General features: G+C 47.3%; 1 protein-coding gene across 1 annotated transcript in view; it reads left to right on the top strand.

Moving 5' to 3' along the window:
* Nucleotides 1–19,299, top strand: part of AK7 (adenylate kinase 7) — a 66,880-nt gene that overhangs the window by 6,342 nt on the left and 41,239 nt on the right. Inside the window, exons 3-4 of the mRNA XM_039222082.1 lie at nt 7,043–7,151; nt 11,900–11,994. Of these exons, the coding sequence (XP_039078013.1) occupies nt 7,043–7,151; nt 11,900–11,994 (204 nt within the window). The remainder of the gene's footprint in view (nt 1–7,042; nt 7,152–11,899; nt 11,995–19,299) is intronic.

The following is a 19,299-nucleotide window of genomic DNA, read 5'->3' as shown; positions in this document are numbered from 1 at the left end:
CACATGAAAAGATACTCAATATCACCATCATCAGGAAAATACATACAAATCAAAACTACAATGCGCTATCACCTCACACCCGTCAGAATGGCTAAAATCAGCAACGCAAGAAAAATAAAATCAGCAACACAGGAAACAACAGGTTGGTGAGGATGTGGAGAAAAGTGGCCCCTCTTGCACTGTGGGTGGGAATGTAAACTGGCGCAGCCACTGTGGGAAACAGTGTGGGGGTTCCTCAAAACATTAAAAATAAGGGCATCCAGGTGGCTCGGTTAGTTAAGCATTTGGACTCTTGGTTTCAGCTTAGGTTATGATCTGGCAGTTCGTCGGTTCAAGCCCCTGGTCAGGCTCCATGCTGATAGTTCAGAGCCTGCTTGGGATTCTCTCTCTCCCTCTTTCTCTGTCCCTCCATTCTCTCTCTCTCTCAAAAATAAATAAATAACCTTTTTTAAAAAGTTAAAAGTAGAACTACTATGCAAGCCAGCAATTCTAGTACTAGCTATTTACCCACAGGATACAAAAATACTGATTCAAAGGGCTATATGAACGCTGGTGTTTATAGCAGCATTATCAACAATGGCCAAACTACGGATAGAACCCGAAAGTCCATTGACTGATAGATAGATAAAAAGATGTGGTGGGTGGGTGGGTGTGTGTGTGTGTGTGTGTGTGTGTGTGTGTGTGATGGAATATTACTCAGCCATTAAAAAGAATGAAATCTTGCCATTTGCAATGACGTGGATGGAGCTAGAGTATTATGCTAAGTGAAATCAGTCAAAGAAAGACAAATACCATATGATGTCACTCATATGAAAACAGATGAGGGGCACCTGGGTGGCTCAGTCGGCTGAGCATCCGACTTCGGCTCGGGTCACGATCTCGCAGTTTGTGAGTTCAAGCCCTGCGTCAGACTCGCTGCTGTCCAGAGCCTGCTTCGGATGCTCTGACCCCCCTCCCTCTGCCCCTCAGCCACTTGCTTTCGGGAGCCACTTGCTCCCGAAAATAAATAAAAATTTTTTAAAAGAAATAAAACAGATGAACATGGGGGAAATAGAGAGAGAGGGAGGTAAACCAGGAAACAGACGCTTAACTATAGAACAAACAGTTGCTGGAGGGGAGGTGGGGTGCCTGGGCTAAGTGGGTGAGGGGCATTAAGGAGGGCGCTTGCTGTGACGATCACCGGGTGTTGTATGTACGTGATGAGTCACTACATCCTACATCTGAAACGAATATTACACTGTATGTTAACTGACTGGAATTTAAACAAAAACTTGGGGAAAAAAGACAACAAACTGCAGACCCCCCCGCGGTTAAGGCTGAGAGATTTTACAGGAAGTACAGGATCTGGGTGGCGGCCACAGGAGTCCCACAGGCGCTGCCAGCCTCTCCCCCAGGTCCCCAAGGTAGTCTCGGATCTGGCACCTGCCATCCGAGTCTTGTTACTAAGTCAACACTGAGGTCAGCGGGATGTCAAAATCCATACCGAGGCCCTGGAGCAAAGGAGTCTACAGAGAGACCAGTGAAGGGGAGAAGGCGGCTTCGAGAACAAAGGGGAGAAAAATGTGTCCACATAAAGGCAACCTTGCTGAAGCATTAGCGTGTTCATCTTCATTTCCAGCCATTCTTATGTTTCTATAGCAGTTTCCCTGCCTCCGCAGACAAATGCTAAACATCCAGAGACGGTTAAATACCTCCCTTAGGGGCGTCCCTCTCATCAGCCTGCCCCCGCTCTTGACCCTGTCATACAGCCCTGTCCACGCCGTACCCTGGAACAGACTTTCCTCTTCCAACCAACCCCACCCAGCCCTACTTGTCCTGCAAGATTTAACCCAGGGTGTCATCTCCTCCAGGAAGCCCTCAGTGATCCCCACTTCTTCCCCACTCCCGGTTTGGATCCTGAGCTCTTTTCTTGGACTCGCATAGCATCTTTCCCTGCCTACATCATCACACTTTTCACACTCCATTGTTATCATCGGTCTATTGCGGGTCGCACTGATCATGACGATTAGCCCCTTAAGAACAGACGGAGTCTCAATTACTCTTCCGCTGTCATCTTTGGTACCTAGCACCTTGCCTGGCGGAGGGCGGCCCTCAGTAAACACTTGTGAAATGAATGAATGAATGAATGAATGAATGAAAGAGTCCTCTCCCCGCATCTGCCCCCATCATAGGGAACTTCCGCCATCACCTACCCCCTTTCACACTCTCCTGGGTCTTAACTCACCCCTGGATTCTTTCTTTCTGCCTAAACGTGTGTTCAACGCTCACATCTTTCACACTTCATCTGGCCTCGCTGGTGGCCACCAGCCTCTTTCTCTGCCCCTGGCCCCTGCCACACTGAACGTCAGAGAGGGCCCCGCCACAGGATCTACCTTGGCTGGTGTCACCGGTGAGCACCCAATTCCCAAAGTCCTAACTTACCGGGCTTTCCTCTTCTGCAGCCTTTGTTGTGCCCGATTCGCGAGTCCCCTGAGACCCCCAAGGAGCCGACACCGATGCAAATACAAAAGGGTCTTTATTACAAGCTCGAGCAGGGGCTCACCCGCCTACCGGTGTGGTGGCAGAAGGTGAAGCCCCGAACAATAGTGAGCAGGGTTTTATGGGGGAAGGGACGGGGGTGTTACAGTGCACACGTTGTACGTATAGCATCATCACATAAGCACCAATTACAACTGTACAGCAGCACCCAGGGTAACAGCTTTGACCATTCAGTATCTGTGAGGTGTCCATTACATTTGGTGGGACCCAACCATGACGTTTGAGCATCCTTTGAAAATGACCAATTATGAGGTGAGTTCAAAGGGCCCACGTGGGGTTCAGGCAAGCGGTGAGAAATTGGCTGGTTTGTACAGAATAACGGTCTACAGTTCCCAGCCTTGACTCAGACCACAGGAATGTTTTTTGATTAGCAGATCTGAGGGCGGTCCGAGGATGGCTTTAGCCTTGAGCGATCTGAGGAGTTGGGGCTACGTGCAGCCCGAGGTTGCTCTTAATGGAGGCCTTAATTTCAGGCTCTTCACCTTCACCCCCTCACTTCCCTCGCGCATCGGAGCGCCTCCTTATTTCACTGCCTCCTTTTCCTCTATCTGCCCTGGAAATGCACCTTTCCCCAGAACTCCCTCCTTTCTCCTGACTTAGGATGTCCTTCCTAAATCTTAGGCGGTCCCATGGCACCAGCTCCCCCATACAAGCCAGTGGCCTTCAGATCTGCCCCCAGCCCTGCTGATCGACAAATCCAGCTGCCCCCTGACGTACTCCCCTCGATGTCTGCTGGCCCTTCTAATTCAATATGCTCCCAATGAAATTTATTACACACCTCTGCAAAACCGCTCTGCCTTTTAGACTCTTAATTTTGATTCAGGACCTATATCTGTTTGAGCTGTTTTGAGGCTGTAAGTAACAGGGAGAAAAGGCAAGGCAAGCTGGCGTCGTAAATAAGGAGATTCTTCAGTTTATGTGGCTGGTTGTCTCCAGGAAGATGCAGCTTCAGGGCTGGCGTGATCCAGGGGCTTCAGCTCCTTTTTCTGCCCCTTCCTGGCCTCTGCCTTCCTCCAACGGTGACTTTGCTCCAGCTGGCAGCAAGGTGGCAACGGTCCAGGGCCTCACATTCACACCATGGTGACACCTTGGTGAAGAGAACTTCCAGAAGTCCTCAGAGAAAGGAGGATGAACATTTCAGCAGCCCCCTGCAGGCATCTCCTTGAATCTCACTGTTCTGAAGTGAGTCACAGGCCCGTTCCTGAACCCATCACTTACCCTTAGGTCAGTAAGGCCCAGCCCTGAAGCTAGAGAATGGAGTCCAAATCCTCAGGCTGAGAGTGGAGTCGCTGAACAAAATTGGGGTTCTGCTGGGAAAGGGGAAGAGGAAGTGGACATTTGTGTCCTTCATACCATTCATCACGCGCTCACCCCTACTGCTGCTGTGGGCCGGCCACTCGCCCTGACTCGTGTACCCTCTTGGTCATGGGATCCTCCCCCGGGTGCCTTAGAGCCTCTCCACGAAGTGCCCCTTCCCACTAGCATGGCCATCTGCGTTAGTTCACATCTCTGCCAGCTCCCACTGTTTACACTGGAGCTCGAATCCATGAATGTGTCTCGAGCGCCCTAAGGATCCACGGAAGAACGAATGTGCAGCTCCACAGCAGGGCAATGAGCATGGCCGCAGAGGTGTGCACACACAGCATCTGGAAAGGGCAGTTGGTGAGCGCTTGGTCTTAGGAACGGAGCGAGGCAGGTGTAGCTGGAGACTCTTCCTGCCACACAGTTCGAGGCCGCCCCGAGCTGCTCTGGTCTGGGGATCTGGGAGCCTCCATCGGCACACAGTCCTGCGGACGGCCCACAGTTGGGAGGCGAGGGTCTACTGGGAGAAGCTGGGACTGAGGCCTGGCCTCCCAGGCAGAGAAGGGGGCAAGGAGATCTCACAAAAGGGGGGGACACACGGGGAAGTGAATGGTATGCTTTGGAATAGAAAGCATCAGCATAGCCAAAGCATGGGTTGCAGGGAACCAGGGAGAAGAGGCAAGGGTGGCGTGTAAGGCGAGAGGGGGCAAAGGATGGAAAACATCAGGCTGGTCTAGTTTGTGGCAGGTGCCTCTGCCTGGCGCAACAAACCATCCGCTATTCTAGGCTCCGCTGAATGAGCTCGTATTCACTCTTCAGTCCGACTTGAATGTCAGCTCCGAAGAGCCATATTCATATATTCCTCCTGGACTATCAAACTTCAGATGTACTTCTATGATAGCCCTTTCTATATTGGGGGCTGCCACGTAAGGCTGGGCAGGTTGCACACTGCACAAGGGTGCCTGCCTGAGGGCATGAGTTGGAGCTGTGTTCTGTTGGGTACGGAGTGCCCCAGAGTAGGTGCCTTCTTATAATTTTCCCACCAAGAGCAGGTTGTCTTTTTCTTAATTTGTTCAAAGACTTCCTATATTCTTAGATACGTCCTTGTCTGCATTAGACTATAATTTGTTAAAAGTTTTCCCAACAACACACACACACACACACACACACACACACAATGCTCCTTAGTATAAGCAACCAGATATTATTCATTTTTGCCTCTATCCTCGGGGTCAAACATGAGGCCCCCACATGTTGGTTGGATAAGCAAATGAATGTCCAAATGTGGTCATGCAACGTCGGATCAGGATGGCCATGCTCTTGGAAATGTGCCTGTTTCATTCGACATCCAGCTATGATTTCACACGCGTGTGCGTGTTTCTTTGGACACCACTCCCACATGCTGTCATGGGCTGGGATCACAGATGCTTTCTCTCTCTTCTCTTGGGCCGCGTCTGGAGCACACGCCTTCTGTTTGTCCAGTGACTTTCTTTCTTCCTTTCCCACATCGTTCCTGAATCTCGATCAGTCTCAGGTGTGTTGGGAGACTAGGCTCCTCCTCGTCTCACTATTGAAAAACAGATGTTTGGATCAGCATTTTCAGAGTGTCTTCCCTTCGGCCCGTTCAGTCCAGAAAAGAAATCGAATGAATGGTATGGATTGAACTGTGCCTTCCTGAAAAAAAAATCTGTCGAAGTCTTAACCCCAGGCACCTTGCGACATGACCTTATTTGGAGATAGGTCTCTACAGAGGAAACTGAGTTAAAAGGAGGTCCTTGGGGTGGTCCCCTAATCCAGTACGACCTATGTCCTTACCAAAAGGGAGCCCTTAGACCCAGACATGCACACAGGGAGCCCACCTGTGAAGAGGAAGGTGGAGATGTGGTTTGCTGCATTAACAAGCCACGGAACGTCAGAGGTCGCCCGAGAGGCACCAGAGCTGAATCTCCATCACAGCCTTTCACGGGGACGGGCCCTGTCAACACCTTGATCTCGGACTCGTAGCCTTTAGACTGTGAGACATGAACTTCTGTTGTTTGAGCCACTCGTTTGTGGCACTTAATGACAGCAGCCCCAAGAAGTGAGGACAGCTGGATGCAAAATGCCTTCGAGAACCAGGCTGGGGAAATTGGCCGTCTGCGCTGTTGGGTTTAGCAGGGATGCATGAACCGCACCAGGGTAGCCCCGTCTTTTCATAAGGAAAGGCATTCACTCTCTTGTTCTCTAGCCAAGTTTTGTGGGAAGCAGCCCACGTTTGATCTGACAATGTTCTGTTTTTCATGCAAACTGGTCAAGGAGCTGTGGGGACAGCTGATCCTCAGGAGAACTGGAATCACAACAAATCCTGATTTGGAAATGCGGGGTCCTTTTTAGGGTTATTTTTATTTTAATTTTTTTTAATGTTTATTTTTGAGAGAGGGAAAAGAGAGCAAGACAAAAACTCCAAAGCAGGCTCCAGGCTCCGAGCTGTCAGCACAGAGCCCGATGCAGGGCTCGAACTCACAAACTCAGAGATCGTGAGCTGAGCTGAAGTTGGACGCTGAAGCCCACTGAGCCACCCAGGTGCCCCTAATACTCATAGCACGGCACTCCTAAAAATGTGCTGGCCCCCACACAGGAAGGAACAGCTTCCTAAAACACAGTGATCACCGAAGTTACTTCTACCTAATGTAAGAACTTTTATATTTCTACCCATTAAAAGTTCCTGTGTTTCTGAAATAGTCCCAACTGTCACCTATAATAAGGCACCTTGCATGTGCAAAGAGGGTGGATGAATGCCACCTTGAGAGTTCTGAAACCATCCACGTTCATCACTCATCAGCACTTCTGAGCGATTCAGGATACGTAACGGCTCAAGAAATCTCGCACAGAGTTTGCGTTCGTTTCAAATGCCTGGCACATTTTTCTTCCAGTGTGTTCTAATTCCTCCCTTCTGAATTGGGGTTTAAACAGCCTGCAGAAATAGTCCCTACAATCATTATGCAATTTTTTAATCCTCTGTTCCCAGCTCTTTTCATAAACTTATTTGTTACTTAGAAACTACACACAGAAGAGAGCCAAAGCTTCGTTTTTAAATAGAAACCCTGCACATGTTTCCTGCAGGATACTTCATCTGCCATATAGCTAATTTGGAAACTGTCATCCCAGCTAAATAGTAAGGTTAGCGCCTTGCAACAAACGACTGTCAATTCTCTTTTTTCAGAGCCTCTCTCGCGAAGACCTTCTGATGCGCCTCCTGGAGTGTGACGTCATCATTTATAACATCACTGAGAACCCGCAGCAAGCAGAGGAGGCCGTCTGGGCAGTCTCTGGTCAGTGACGATCTTTCTTTTATCTCCAGGGACACTACTTGTGTGCAACTTACTTAACCTAAGAGTCATCTAATGAACACGAGGTACTTGAGGACCGTGGGAAACCTGATCTGAGACTTAGCTCAAACATGAAGTGAAATTAGGCTAATGAGGGGCACCTGGGTGGCTCAGTTGGCTAAGCGTCCGACTTCGGCTCAGGTCATGATCTCACGGTTCGTGGGTTCAAGCCCCACGTCGGGCTCTGTGCTGACAGCTTGGAGCCTGGAGCCTGTTTCAGATTCTGTGTCTCCGTCTCTGTCTGCCCCTTCCCCACTTGCACTCTGTCGGTCTTTCTCTCTCTTTCAAAAATAAACAAACACTAAAAAAGAATTAAACAGTAGGTGGGGTGCCTGGGTGGCTCATTTGGTTAGGCATCCCACTCTTGACTTCGGCTCAGGGCATGATCTCACAGTTCGTGAGTTCGAGCCCCGCGTTGGGCTGTGTGCTGACAGCTCAGAGCCTGGAGCCTGCTTCCCATTCTGTGTCTCCCTCTCTGTCCCTCCCCCACTTGCATTCTGTCTCTCTCTCTCTCCTAGAAATAAATAAAAAAATTAAAAAAAAAATTCTAATGAGGGGCACCTGGGTGGCTCAGTTGGCTAAGCGTCCAACTTCGGCTCAGGTCATGATCTCACAGTTCGTGGGTTCGGGCCCCACGTTGGGCTCTGTGCTGACAGCTCAGAGCCTGGAGCCTGCTTCCCATTCTGTGTCTCCCTCTCTGTCCCTCCCCCACTTGCATTCTGTCTCTCTCTCTCTCAAAAATAAACATTAAAAATTTTAAAAAATAAAAAACAACTTTTATAAAAAAAATAAATATATAAAATAGGTGCTTCCAAAGGATAGAACATTTTTAATATTAAAGGAAATAACTTTCAAAATTCAACCTTTCATTCTACAGACACTGCTTAAGGAAGTGGGGTGGAAGGTACTGAGGGATACAAAGACACTTTATACCCTCAAGGCCCCCGTACCCCTAGGGGAGAGCTAAGGCACACGTTGGAAATGCTAATGCAGGACGGAGAATGGCATGTTCCCAAGAAACGTATCACAAGAGGGATGTGACTTTAACAGGAGAGAGGTTATTTCTGTGAGAATTTGATGCAATGCAACCAATGTCCCCTGATGGCAAAGGTCAGTGAGGCTTGTGGAGAAAGCTTGCATTTTTAGGATGCTTTCAACACCGCCATGAACCCTAAGGACAGATCTAGAAGGACATGATGTTTAGCGACTTGGTGCCACCAGTGATTCATGTCCTGATGAACTCGCGAGCGAAAGAGAGAGCAAATCAGCTTTCTGGACAGCCAGAAAGACACGGAGCGCCTGACACTTCGATATTATGTGTGTCGATATTTTTGTTTTAGGCGGATCAGATCAGAGGTCAGCAAGCTTGGTCTGTAAAGGGCCAAAGAGAAAATATAATATTTTTGGCCATTCGAGCCACATACTGTGCGTGCTGTAGCAAGAAGGCAGCCACAGACAATATGTAAATGATGGGCTAGGTTCCAATAAAACTTTATTTATAAAAACAGGCACTACTTTGCCACCCTTGAATAAGATGGACAGCGAAGTGACATTTTTGGCTTAAATTCAAAGAAATGGAATGAGCCTCAGGAATGACCGTACCACAGTCAGGGAAATGATGGAGAAATACCATTTTTGGATGTGTGCGATTCCTCAGGAGCTTAGAGCGTTTGATTTCTCTTTTTTAACTTTGTGCCTACATTTCATCCAGTAAGGAACAAAGCAAAAACATGAACATTGTGTCAACTTTTGGAAACAGAGCTTCTTTGAAAGCCTACTTTCTGTATTTTGTCCCTCTGCAAACATTTACAGATGACGTATATATAATTGCGCCTTCTGAAATAATTGCACCACTTAAAATCATAATTAGAGCTAACATGTATTGAATCCTTATTTTGTGTCAGGCTTTGAAAACTGATTTTTCTATATAATGTATACTTGCAATTTAAAAGGTTTTTTTCCCTTAAAATAAAACCTGGACATGTCTGGGGGTGCTTGAGTGGCTCGGTCTGTTAAACATCCAACTTTGGCTCAGGTGAGTGAGTTTGTGAGTTCGAGCCCCGCATCGGGCTCTGTGCTGACAGCTCAGAGCCTGGAGCCTGCTTCGGATTCTGTGTCTCTGTCTCTCTCTGCCCCTCCCCAACTCACACTCTGTCTCCTTCTTTCTCAAAAATGAATAAACATTAAAAAAAACAAAATCTGGAGATGTTTGGAAAATTAAAACGCACAGCAGGGCTTATAATAAAAAGTCATGATGCCCTTGAACTTCCTTCCCACTCTATCCCTACACCTGAAGAGGAACCTCATTTAACCCACTCGTGCTTTTTCATAAATAAAAATGCCTGCACCGATGTCCTGTGATTATGAGTTTTTGATGTTAACCACTGCCCTTATGCTGTGACAGGTGGATTTTAGCTCCTCACAGTCTCCCCTCCCCCCCGTTTCAAAAGGCGCCGTAATCGGGGCACCTGGGTGGCTCAGTTGGCTGGGTGTCCAACTTCGGCTCAGGTCATGATCTCACGGTTCGTGGGTTCAAGCCCCGCATTGGGCTCTGTGCTGACAGCTCAGAGCCTGGAGCCTGCTTCAGGTTCTGTGTCTCATTCTCTCTCTGTCCCTCCCCGACTTGTGCTCTGCCTCTCTCTGTCTCTCACAAATAAATAAATGTAAAAAAACAATTAAAAGAAAAGGCGCCATAATCATTTCTCAAACGTGGGCACTGCCTCTCCTTCCATGCTTTAAAATGTAGAATGTGTGTTACTGTGTGTTACTGTAACGCCTTCTAATAAAGGGCTTTGAATATTAAGAAAATGTTACTTCTCTGTTTGCTGGAAAGGATTTAACTGTATTACCAGGCTTCTGAGATACAGTGTCCGTGTCTGCAAGAAAGGACAGTGGGAAGCGTCCAGCCGCGTCACCCGGGGTGTGGGGTGGGGCTTTGAGAATGTTGTCATTTCACCTGATGTGTGTCTTCTTAGACTTGGGACCTGTTTTTCGTTTGGGGTTGTTGGTTTATTTTTTAAATATGTTTGTTTGTTGTGTTTTCTTTTTGCAGTGAATATATATTACTTCTTAATAATGTTTCATTAAGTAATTTTTAAATGTTTCAATATAAAAGGACTCTCCTACCTTGTCTTTCACGGATGCTATCAAAGGAAGGCAAAATGACATGGGAGAAAGGGAATAAAGTATTAGAAATGAGAGAAAACATTTGCACATAAGGGTAAAATGGGGGTGCCTGGGTGGTTCGATCACCCAGAGCATCCGACTCTTGGTCTCAGAGTCACGAGTTCAAGCCCCACATTGGGCGTGCAGCCTACTTTTTAAAAAAAGGGATAAAATCTGCTTGTTCACTCGTGAACAAGCAGATTATTTTAGACCCATTAAAATAATCATAAATGAAAGGCTAACCCACTTCGAGGACGTCTAAGTGTGCCAGGCAGTCACAAAATAGGCCAGTTGAAAGCACGGGAGAACAGAAAGGGTAAAAGGGCAAAATTAAATTGAAGCGGCAATTTTCTTTGATAGAATAAAAATGGAAACCGAAGCAAACACTTGGGCCCTTGAAGGGGATTAGTATGTGGACACAGTGTTCTCCTACTTAATTCTGCAATGCTGCCTCACCTCGGCGTCGGAATCCACACGTTTATTAGATTCAGGACATTATCACTTTATTGTTTTGCTTCTTTAGGGAATCAGCTCCTGAGACCCAAAAAATGTACCACGACAACCGCGTCGCTTCGATCCCCTGACAGTGTAACGGGACCTCTCTTTAGTAGATTTTTTTTTTCTTCTGCAAAATTCTATGTCCTGAAAAACATTTTAGCAGCATCGCACGCTCAAAGTATTTAAGAGGTTCAGTGCTTAGATGTGCAGAGAGCACCCTGGGGAGGAAAGAAGCCTCCAGGAATCGAATGTTCCTCTTTCCACCCACCACCGTCCTAAGTTCTGATCCCCACGGAATGTTCCCACTCAGCCAGCCCTGCTGATGAACCAAAGACCCTCCAGCCATGGCCCACGGCACCTGCTGCCTAGGCCGCCCTCCCCAGGCTGGGTAGAGTGGGAAGGGTGGGCACGCCCCAGACTGCTTCCTTCCACAAGGGCGCAGGCTGCACAGGAGGCTTAGCTTCGGATTGGGGGCCCTTGCCCAGACCTAACCTGGACAGGGCTTCCTGCTCCATTCTGCACACAGCTGGCTGGCTCTAGGGCGTAGTGGGGAGAGCACAGGCCTTGCAGGGAGGCTGCCTGGATGGGACTCTGCCCCAGCACTCCTCTGTGCCTCTGGGAAACCGCGCCTCTGTTCCCTCATCTGTAAAACAGAGCTGACGGGAGCACCTATCCCATAATGGTAAGGATTCAGTAAAGCTGTGAACCGTTCCAATTGAACCAACTATGATCGTTATTACCACTGGCCCTCCGTGAACGTGACAGCACATTGCTAGAGGCGGGGACACGGGAACGGGGGTTCGGGTTGTGAGCTGGGCTCAGAAGAGGTCAGGTGATGGAGGGAGAATGCCAAGAACATTCTTGGGACAGGCGGGTGGCTTGGGGGGGGCGGATAGGCTCGTGTTGCAGAGAGGTGACACTCGTCTTCGCTTGCTCCCGGAAAAAGGAGTAATTTCAAGTCCCACCTAGGCTTTGGAAAACCAGGTCTTTGTAGATCCAAATAACTGTCCCGCTTTTTGGCCCCACAGCACTGAATGAAGAAGTCAGCCACTTTGAGAAGCGAAAGGTATTTATTTTGGTATCCACGGTGATGACCTGGGCCCGCTCCAAACCCCTGGACCCGGTAAGTAGAGCACTAGCTTTTCCTTTATGCACCATTCCGCCCTTAATGTGTGATGTGTGTGCGGAGAGAACTTTCTCTGATGCACTGTGTCTTCTCACACACTCCGGAACCCAATCCCAGAATAAGCGTTCAACAGGAATCACTGACCCTAAACACGCTGAATTCTAAGGGACCTCACTGTGCTATGTGCCACTTAGAAAGAAAAAGGAAATTCTACGAATGACATTAAACCTTAACCATGCTTACTTATCACTTAGACTTCCTATTTGAAAAAGCTCTCTTTCAGACTAACTTAGACCTACGTTTCCGCCCTTCACATTCTTGCGCAGAGATGAAAAGGAAAACGTAAGCAACACGCTGTTGTGATAACAACACCCAATGTGTTCATATTCTGGGTCCCAATGTCTGACTCACACCCACCTTCTTTGTCCACATGATCACGCAGCATGAAACCTGCCTCGCGGCCTTCATTTCCTTTTCTACAAAGCACATCGTTCTTACTCTGCGAGAAAATGTGAAACTACAGCCTTTCTTCCCGGGACTGCTTATTTTCTTTCCTGATATCAGATTTACGTTTGCTGCTCTGCCCCAGTGCCTTTGTGCTGGTGAACTGCCTTTTCGCTTCAGTGCTGAATCATAATGTAATCTGTGAGCATGAGCACTGGGTGTTATATGGAAACCAACTTGACAATAAACTATTAAAAAAAAAAACTAGATGAACAGAAAAAAAAAAAAGACAGTTAGAAAGGCAATTAAACGAACATATGCCTAGGGTACCTAACTCAATGTGAAAGGATGACAGTGTGAACAGCTGCACTTGAGGTCACACTCAGGCACCAGCAAGGACAGCATCGATGCTCCTGGCGTTGACAAGCCATTGATCCCAAGGCACATTCTAATGTCAGCGTTCTCAGAAGGTCAGGGGGAAACGCACAGGTTAGAATCAGTGGGATTCTACATTACCAGTAACAAGGAAATATTTGGGGATTTATCACACATTGCCTCAAAGGCCATTTGTTTTATTGTCTCTCCCCTGGTGAGTCAGGAGATGCTTGAAGTCAGGGACCCGAGGTTTTGGGTCCTTTTCTCACAAAGGTCACTCACCCACTCCTCACCTCAAGGACCAAGCCAGTCATTGTACCCTGTTATGGTTCTTTCCCTCGGCGTGTCCAGTAAAGTGACAATTGTCGGTCACTTGACTGGCTGCAGGCCTGACGGATCGTGCTCACTCCGTCAGTGGGAAAGCACTCGTACGGACTTAAATGGGAAGGTGTTGACTCATAACTGGAAGTCCAACTGGTAAGGCACAGCCGGAGCTGGAGCTTGAAAACAATGTCCTCAGAGCTCACTATGCTCTCGCTCTCTTCGGTGGCTTCCTTCCTCCTGAGTAGGCTTCATTCTCCCATCAGCTCCCCCTCCTGCTGGGCCCCAGCACCTCCCCTGGAGCTTCAATTCTCTTTCCCATGTTCATTGAGTCTCATCCCAGGATGGGAATATGCTGTTTGTCCAGGTCTTGAGGCTAAACTTGAGCCGGTCACAGTGGCCAGGGGAACACAGAGCTGGGGGTGGGCAGGCCTGGGGTTATACACACCTTTCTAGAGGTGGGGGTGACCGGCCCCCAAACTACAGGGGCTGAGGGTGGAGAAGAGATGGGTCTTCCAGAGAAAATATGGGGAGATGGCTCCCGCGTTAGCTCCTAAGCCCCGTGGCACGTCCCCACCCTCCTGTTGTGTCTCTAACTTACGTTTCCGTAACAGCTCGTGATGGCTTGACATGAGGCTTATTAAGGTATAACGTACAAACAGTACACATCACCCTGTTTCTCGCACAGTTCTATGAGTTTAGGTAACTGCATATGGTTGTGTAATCATTGCAACAACCAAGATAGAGGACATGTCCATCACCCCCCAGAATTCTCTACCTCGCACCACACAAAAGCTCGGTTCTAGAGAATCATTTAATTAAATGTGAAGACCAAAACTTTCATTTTTTGAGAAACATTAATAGAATTTATAGAGGGAATCTCTTAAGTAGGAACTAGTAACACTAAATAGGAAAATTAAATTGCTAAATTCAATTGCAATGAAGTGAATGAGGTATTTATGGACGAAATGATGTGATGCATGAGATTTCCTTCAAAGTCACCCAGTGGAGGAAGAGTTGGGGGGGGGGGCGGGTAGAGAGGAAACCAGTTTTGTTCTGTAGGAACCTGAATCGAATCACATGGAAACATCACACAAACTCAGTAGGGTTTGTCCTATTGAATAATGGCCCTATATTCCTTAAAGATGTCAATAAGAGAGAAAATTGAAACACTGTTCCAAATAAGGATGAATGAGCCATGGCGGTTCAGGACCATCTGTGATCCTGGATTGGAGTCTACACCAGAGGAAAAAGTGCTTAAAGGACATTTTGGGACAGTTGACAAAGTTGGAGCATGGACTCTAGATTGGATAGAATTATTGTATCAATATGAAATTTCCTGAATGTTGTCACTGTACTGTGACTTCAAAGGAGAACATTCTTAGGAGATACAAGCTGAAAATTAAAGAGAAAAGGGGCACGGTGTATGCAATCTGCTCTCAGTACCAAAAAATATATATATATACAATTAAAGACAGAATCTTCACCCAGCCTAGAAAATCCCTCCACAGGGCAGGAGAGAAAAGAAACAGCTTTATTAACAGAATAAGCATTAAAACAAAACGTAACGCTTGGCGTGGACAATCCATTGAAGGTTGCGAACATAGAAGGAAATCTCACCGTTTTCTGTAACCAAGCAGACACGATCTGTTACATACATGTTTCCTGGTAAACAACAACTAGCTCTTGAGTGAGAGGCTTTGACAGCACCATCTGTCACAAATAGTTCATCCTAGAGTCACCTAGTAATTTCGGTGGACATCTGTGTTGGCTAATTGGCTTTATCCAGAGGAAAAACAAACCTTTCGCAGCTTTATGACAGGAGGCAGCTTTGCAGCTTAGAGCAAGGCGTCCAGCAAAGTGAGGCTCCTACCTTCTCACCAAGACTGGAAGACAGGGGTCCTTTCTCCGCTGATGTTTACATTACAATTTTTTAAGTTTATTTATTTTGAGAGACAGAGACAGCGTGAGCAGGGGAGGGGCAGAGAGAGAGGGAAACAGAGAATCCCAAGCAAACTCTGCGCTGTCAGTGTGGAGCCCAACCTGGGGCTAGACCCCAAGACCTGAGGCAAATCAAGATCAGACACTTAAACAACTGAGCCACTCAGGTGTCCCGGTGAAAGTTTATTCCTTATTCATATAAAACATATGACATGCGTTCCCAATGAATGAGCAAGGGTCCTCCCACCTCTGATTCTAGACCCAGACCACTTCCGTTGGATGGCTTGACCATCTCCCAGCATGGCCTCCAGAGCCATTATGCAAATCTACATCAAGCCTGGGGGCCCCCCAGGGTAGAAGGTACAAAAGACCAGGCGAGGGGAAGCTTTGCAAGCCAGGCCAGGAAGGCGTGTGCATCCCTTCTCTAAATCCCTTTGGCTAAAACCCAGTCACATGGGCACACCCGACCGCAAAAGAGCCTGGGAGCGTCATCTTGTCCTGTGCCCACGAAATCAGTGTGGTCCTGTCTTTGGCGCAGAGAGAAGTCCGCCAGGAGACTTCTGGGAAGGGCTCATCTCTGATAAAGAGAGACTTCGAGGAAGATGCAACCTTCTTCCCTCTGGGAATATTATCGACCGTGGATATGGCACTTGGAGCTGCTGTTGCCAGTCTTGCCTGAGCCTGCAGAGGAAGGTCATGGCAAGTAACGTATAGCTCAGGCGGCATCAGAGGGCGGAGAAGCCCATCACACAGCACCTGGAGCCACCATGTTTTTGAATGTTATTTCTGGGAGATGACGAATCCCAGCAGTTTGGGGGCCATTTTGAATTTGGTTTTCTGTTACTTGTAGCCAAAAGCATCCCAATGGATATAAAACTGTATACAGAGCATTTTTAATACAAAAGAAGTGTAAATACAGTAGAATATTTTCATTTATATTTATTTTGATTCATGGGAAAATCTTAATGTTTATGGGGTTTTTTTCCTTTAGTATCTTATCTTATTCTATTTTATTTTAAGTTTATTTATTTATTTTGAAAGAGAAAGAGAGCGGGAGAAGGGCAGATACAGAGCGAAAGAGAAAACCTCAAGCAGACTTTGCACTGTCAGCGTGGAGCCCAACGCCGGGCTCAGTCTCACAAACCTGATCATGACCTGAGCCAAAATCAAGGGTCCGATGCTAAACTGACTGAGCCACCCAGGTGCTCCAGTATCTGTTTTAAAAGTATAGCTATGTGTTTGCTTTTTTTAATGTGTGAGTAAAAAGGGGTGAACGTTACTCAACCAAATAGCCCAGAGGAACAATAGTCACATGGAACAATCAGGTAGGAAAGGAGTCCAGCAGGTAGGAAATCCACACAATCACAATGTGTGGCAGCCAATCACAATCACAATCACAATGACCAGTTAAAGAGCGAGTCCAAGGCCATATTACAAGACAATAGATTTCGCCCAATGTCCTAAACAAAAAGGAGAAGAGCACTCTGCAGAGTGAGCTTTTCATCTCCTGGAAGGCTGAAGCCTCTGAACAAGCTTATTGATTGTAGCGCGATGCCCACGAGACGGGCTACGTGTCCAGGAATGCTACCAGACATCAATATGTGGCAAGTGTAGGGTGACGGACATAATGCTGACCCAAAGTGACTCGTCACTGATTAGAAGAGCAAAGATGCAAATAGTTGCAAAGATCCAAAACCTATATTAAAATATACTTGTTTATTTGTAACAAGTGACATTTAAGGACTGGAGGGAACATGGTCAGATGACAGCAGTGAAGGTTCATAATGTGCAAGCCAGGTCTCCGTCCCAACCAGGAATCAGGATGACAACTCAGAACCTGAAGCCCAGGTTGGGTGGTTGACATTCTATCGTGCAGCTGGCCCGGGAGGGGGTGATCTTGCTTGTCCCTGAGTCCCATCTCAGAATGTTAAGGACGAGGTTGACTGGCCATCAAAACCTGAGCACCACGGATATGACCGTCTCTGCCGCAGCCCCGAGGACTAGAAGAGGGGTGCCGGGCACCCAGTCACAGGGAGCGAGGGGGCCAGTGAGGCAGGCTGGCCACCCTGTTGTGACAGCCCGGGCCATAGAGATGCTGGGACTCCATTCATCCTGAAGGCAAAGCTAATTATACTGTTTCCAGACCCTGTGTGAGTAGGATCACCAGATTTAACAAATACATATACAGGGTGCACAGTTCAATTCTAATTTCGGGTAAACCGTGAATAATGTTTAGCCTAAGTATATCCCGTGAGATCCTCAAGACATATTTACACTAAAAAATTATTTCATTGTTTATCTGAAATTCAAATTTAGCCAGGTGCCCTATAGTTCCTCTAGCAATAGTTTATGTGAGCCCCTGGACATACTTTGGAGGTCAGCCTATCATGTAACATGTATTTACCGAGTGCCTACCACAGACCCAGAACACTAACTCTCTCCCCGTTTTCCTCCCCATGCCATTACCCCCAATCCACCTGCCTTAGCCTCATTCCCTTCTCCCCACCCAACAATCCATTGTGCATCCTGTTAACTCGTCACCCAAAACGTGTCGTAATCCATCTTGCTCACTTTGTATCCATGGCAACATTCTAGACCAAGCCTCAGCCTTTACCACCTTCCATTGGAAAAGCAGCCCGCAGACTGGTGCGTCTGTCACCTCCTTCCACTGCAATCTTCAAGGGACAGCCTGACTGATCTTAAAATATCATTCAGGGGGCACCTGGGTGGCTCAGTCAGTTAGGCGGCCGACTTCGGCTCAGGTCATGATCTCACAGTCCGTGGGTTTGAGCCCCGCGTCGGGCTCTGTGCTGACAGCTCAGAGCCTGGAGTCTGTTTCAGATTCTGTGTCTCCCTCTCACTGTGACCTTCCCCCACACATACTCTGTCTCTCTCTGTGTCAAAAATAAAATAAACATTAAAAAATTAAAAAAAAACATATCATTCAGATAATGTCTTAGTTCTATTCAAAATGCTCAAAACCCTTCAATCTTCCTTATGCTCATAGAATAAATCTAAACTCCTCAACATGGTCCACAAGCCCTGATAAACTGGCTATTGCTGCCTTGCCTGCCACCAATTCCCAGCTTGGTCCCCCGTCACTTGGGCCCTTGTTCCCATTTCTCCAACCTGCCAACAATCGTGACCCCTCTGGGTCCTCATCCCTGTGTGTCTTCTGTCTGTCTGATTCATTCCGCGGAAACCCAGGGCTCAAATGCTTTGGATTATGTAACTTGGACCACTGTGAGGTGGTTAAAAGTCTCCTATTGAACAGTGCGTTTTAAAAATCCTCCTCCAGGGGCACCTGGGTGGCTCAGTCCATTAAGTGTCCGACTTCAACTCAGGTCATAATCTCGTGGTCATGAGTTCGAGCCCTGCGTTGGGCTCTCTCCTGACAGTGTAGAGCCTGCTTGGGATTCTCTCTTTCTCTCTCTGCCCCTCCTCCACTCTTCCTCTCTCAAAAATAGATAAAATAAGCACTTAAAAAAATAAAATCCTCATCCCAACTACTAGGACCTCTAAATCTTGGATGGATTTGGAGAAGCCACTCTGTACCATGGGTCTCAGTTCCTCCTTCGATTCTCAGTAAGTTTTCATTTTCTTGTTCTGGAAGGATCCTTCCATGGGACCATGCAGAAAGAAGGGTGAGCTGTGGAAGGACTGGACATGATGTGCAGCCCAGCAGACTGCCGAGAAGTATTTTTCATCCCTGATTCCCAATGCAAATTGATATTTCCCCTTATCTGACGAAGCTTAACACAGAAACTTTTACATGGAATGTTCTTATAACATGAGGTTGATTTGAGGGGAAAGGGCAATGTGGAAGAGAGAGAAAAAACCCACGATTTAGATCAAAACATGAAACTATCTAAGTTGCAAGAACTATTAAGAAATGGGTTATTGAGAGGGCACCTGGGTGGCTCAGTCAGTTAAGCGTCCCACTTCAGCTCAGGTCATGATCTCATGGTTCATGAGTTCAAACCCTGCGTTGGGCTCTGTGCTGACAGCTCAGAGCTGGGAGCCTGCTTCGGATTCTGTGTGTGTGTCTCTCTCTGCCCCTCCCCTGCTCATGCTCTGTCTGTCTCTGTCTCTCTCTCTCAAAAATAAACATTAAAAAATAATTCATAAAAATAAAAGAAATGGGTTATTGAAGATCTTGATGGAATCCCAGCAACAACCTGTGGCTGTCTCTACAAAATAAAAGAAAGACATTTGAATTTT

Source organism: Hyaena hyaena, unplaced genomic scaffold (genome assembly GCF_003009895.1).
Source record: "Hyaena hyaena isolate Hyena2069 unplaced genomic scaffold, ASM300989v1 scaffold_1053, whole genome shotgun sequence".
NCBI classification, from domain to species: Eukaryota; Metazoa; Chordata; class Mammalia; order Carnivora; family Hyaenidae; genus Hyaena; species Hyaena hyaena.
Note: the sequence above shows the minus strand (reverse complement) of the source record. Positions and strands in the feature narration are given on the sequence as shown.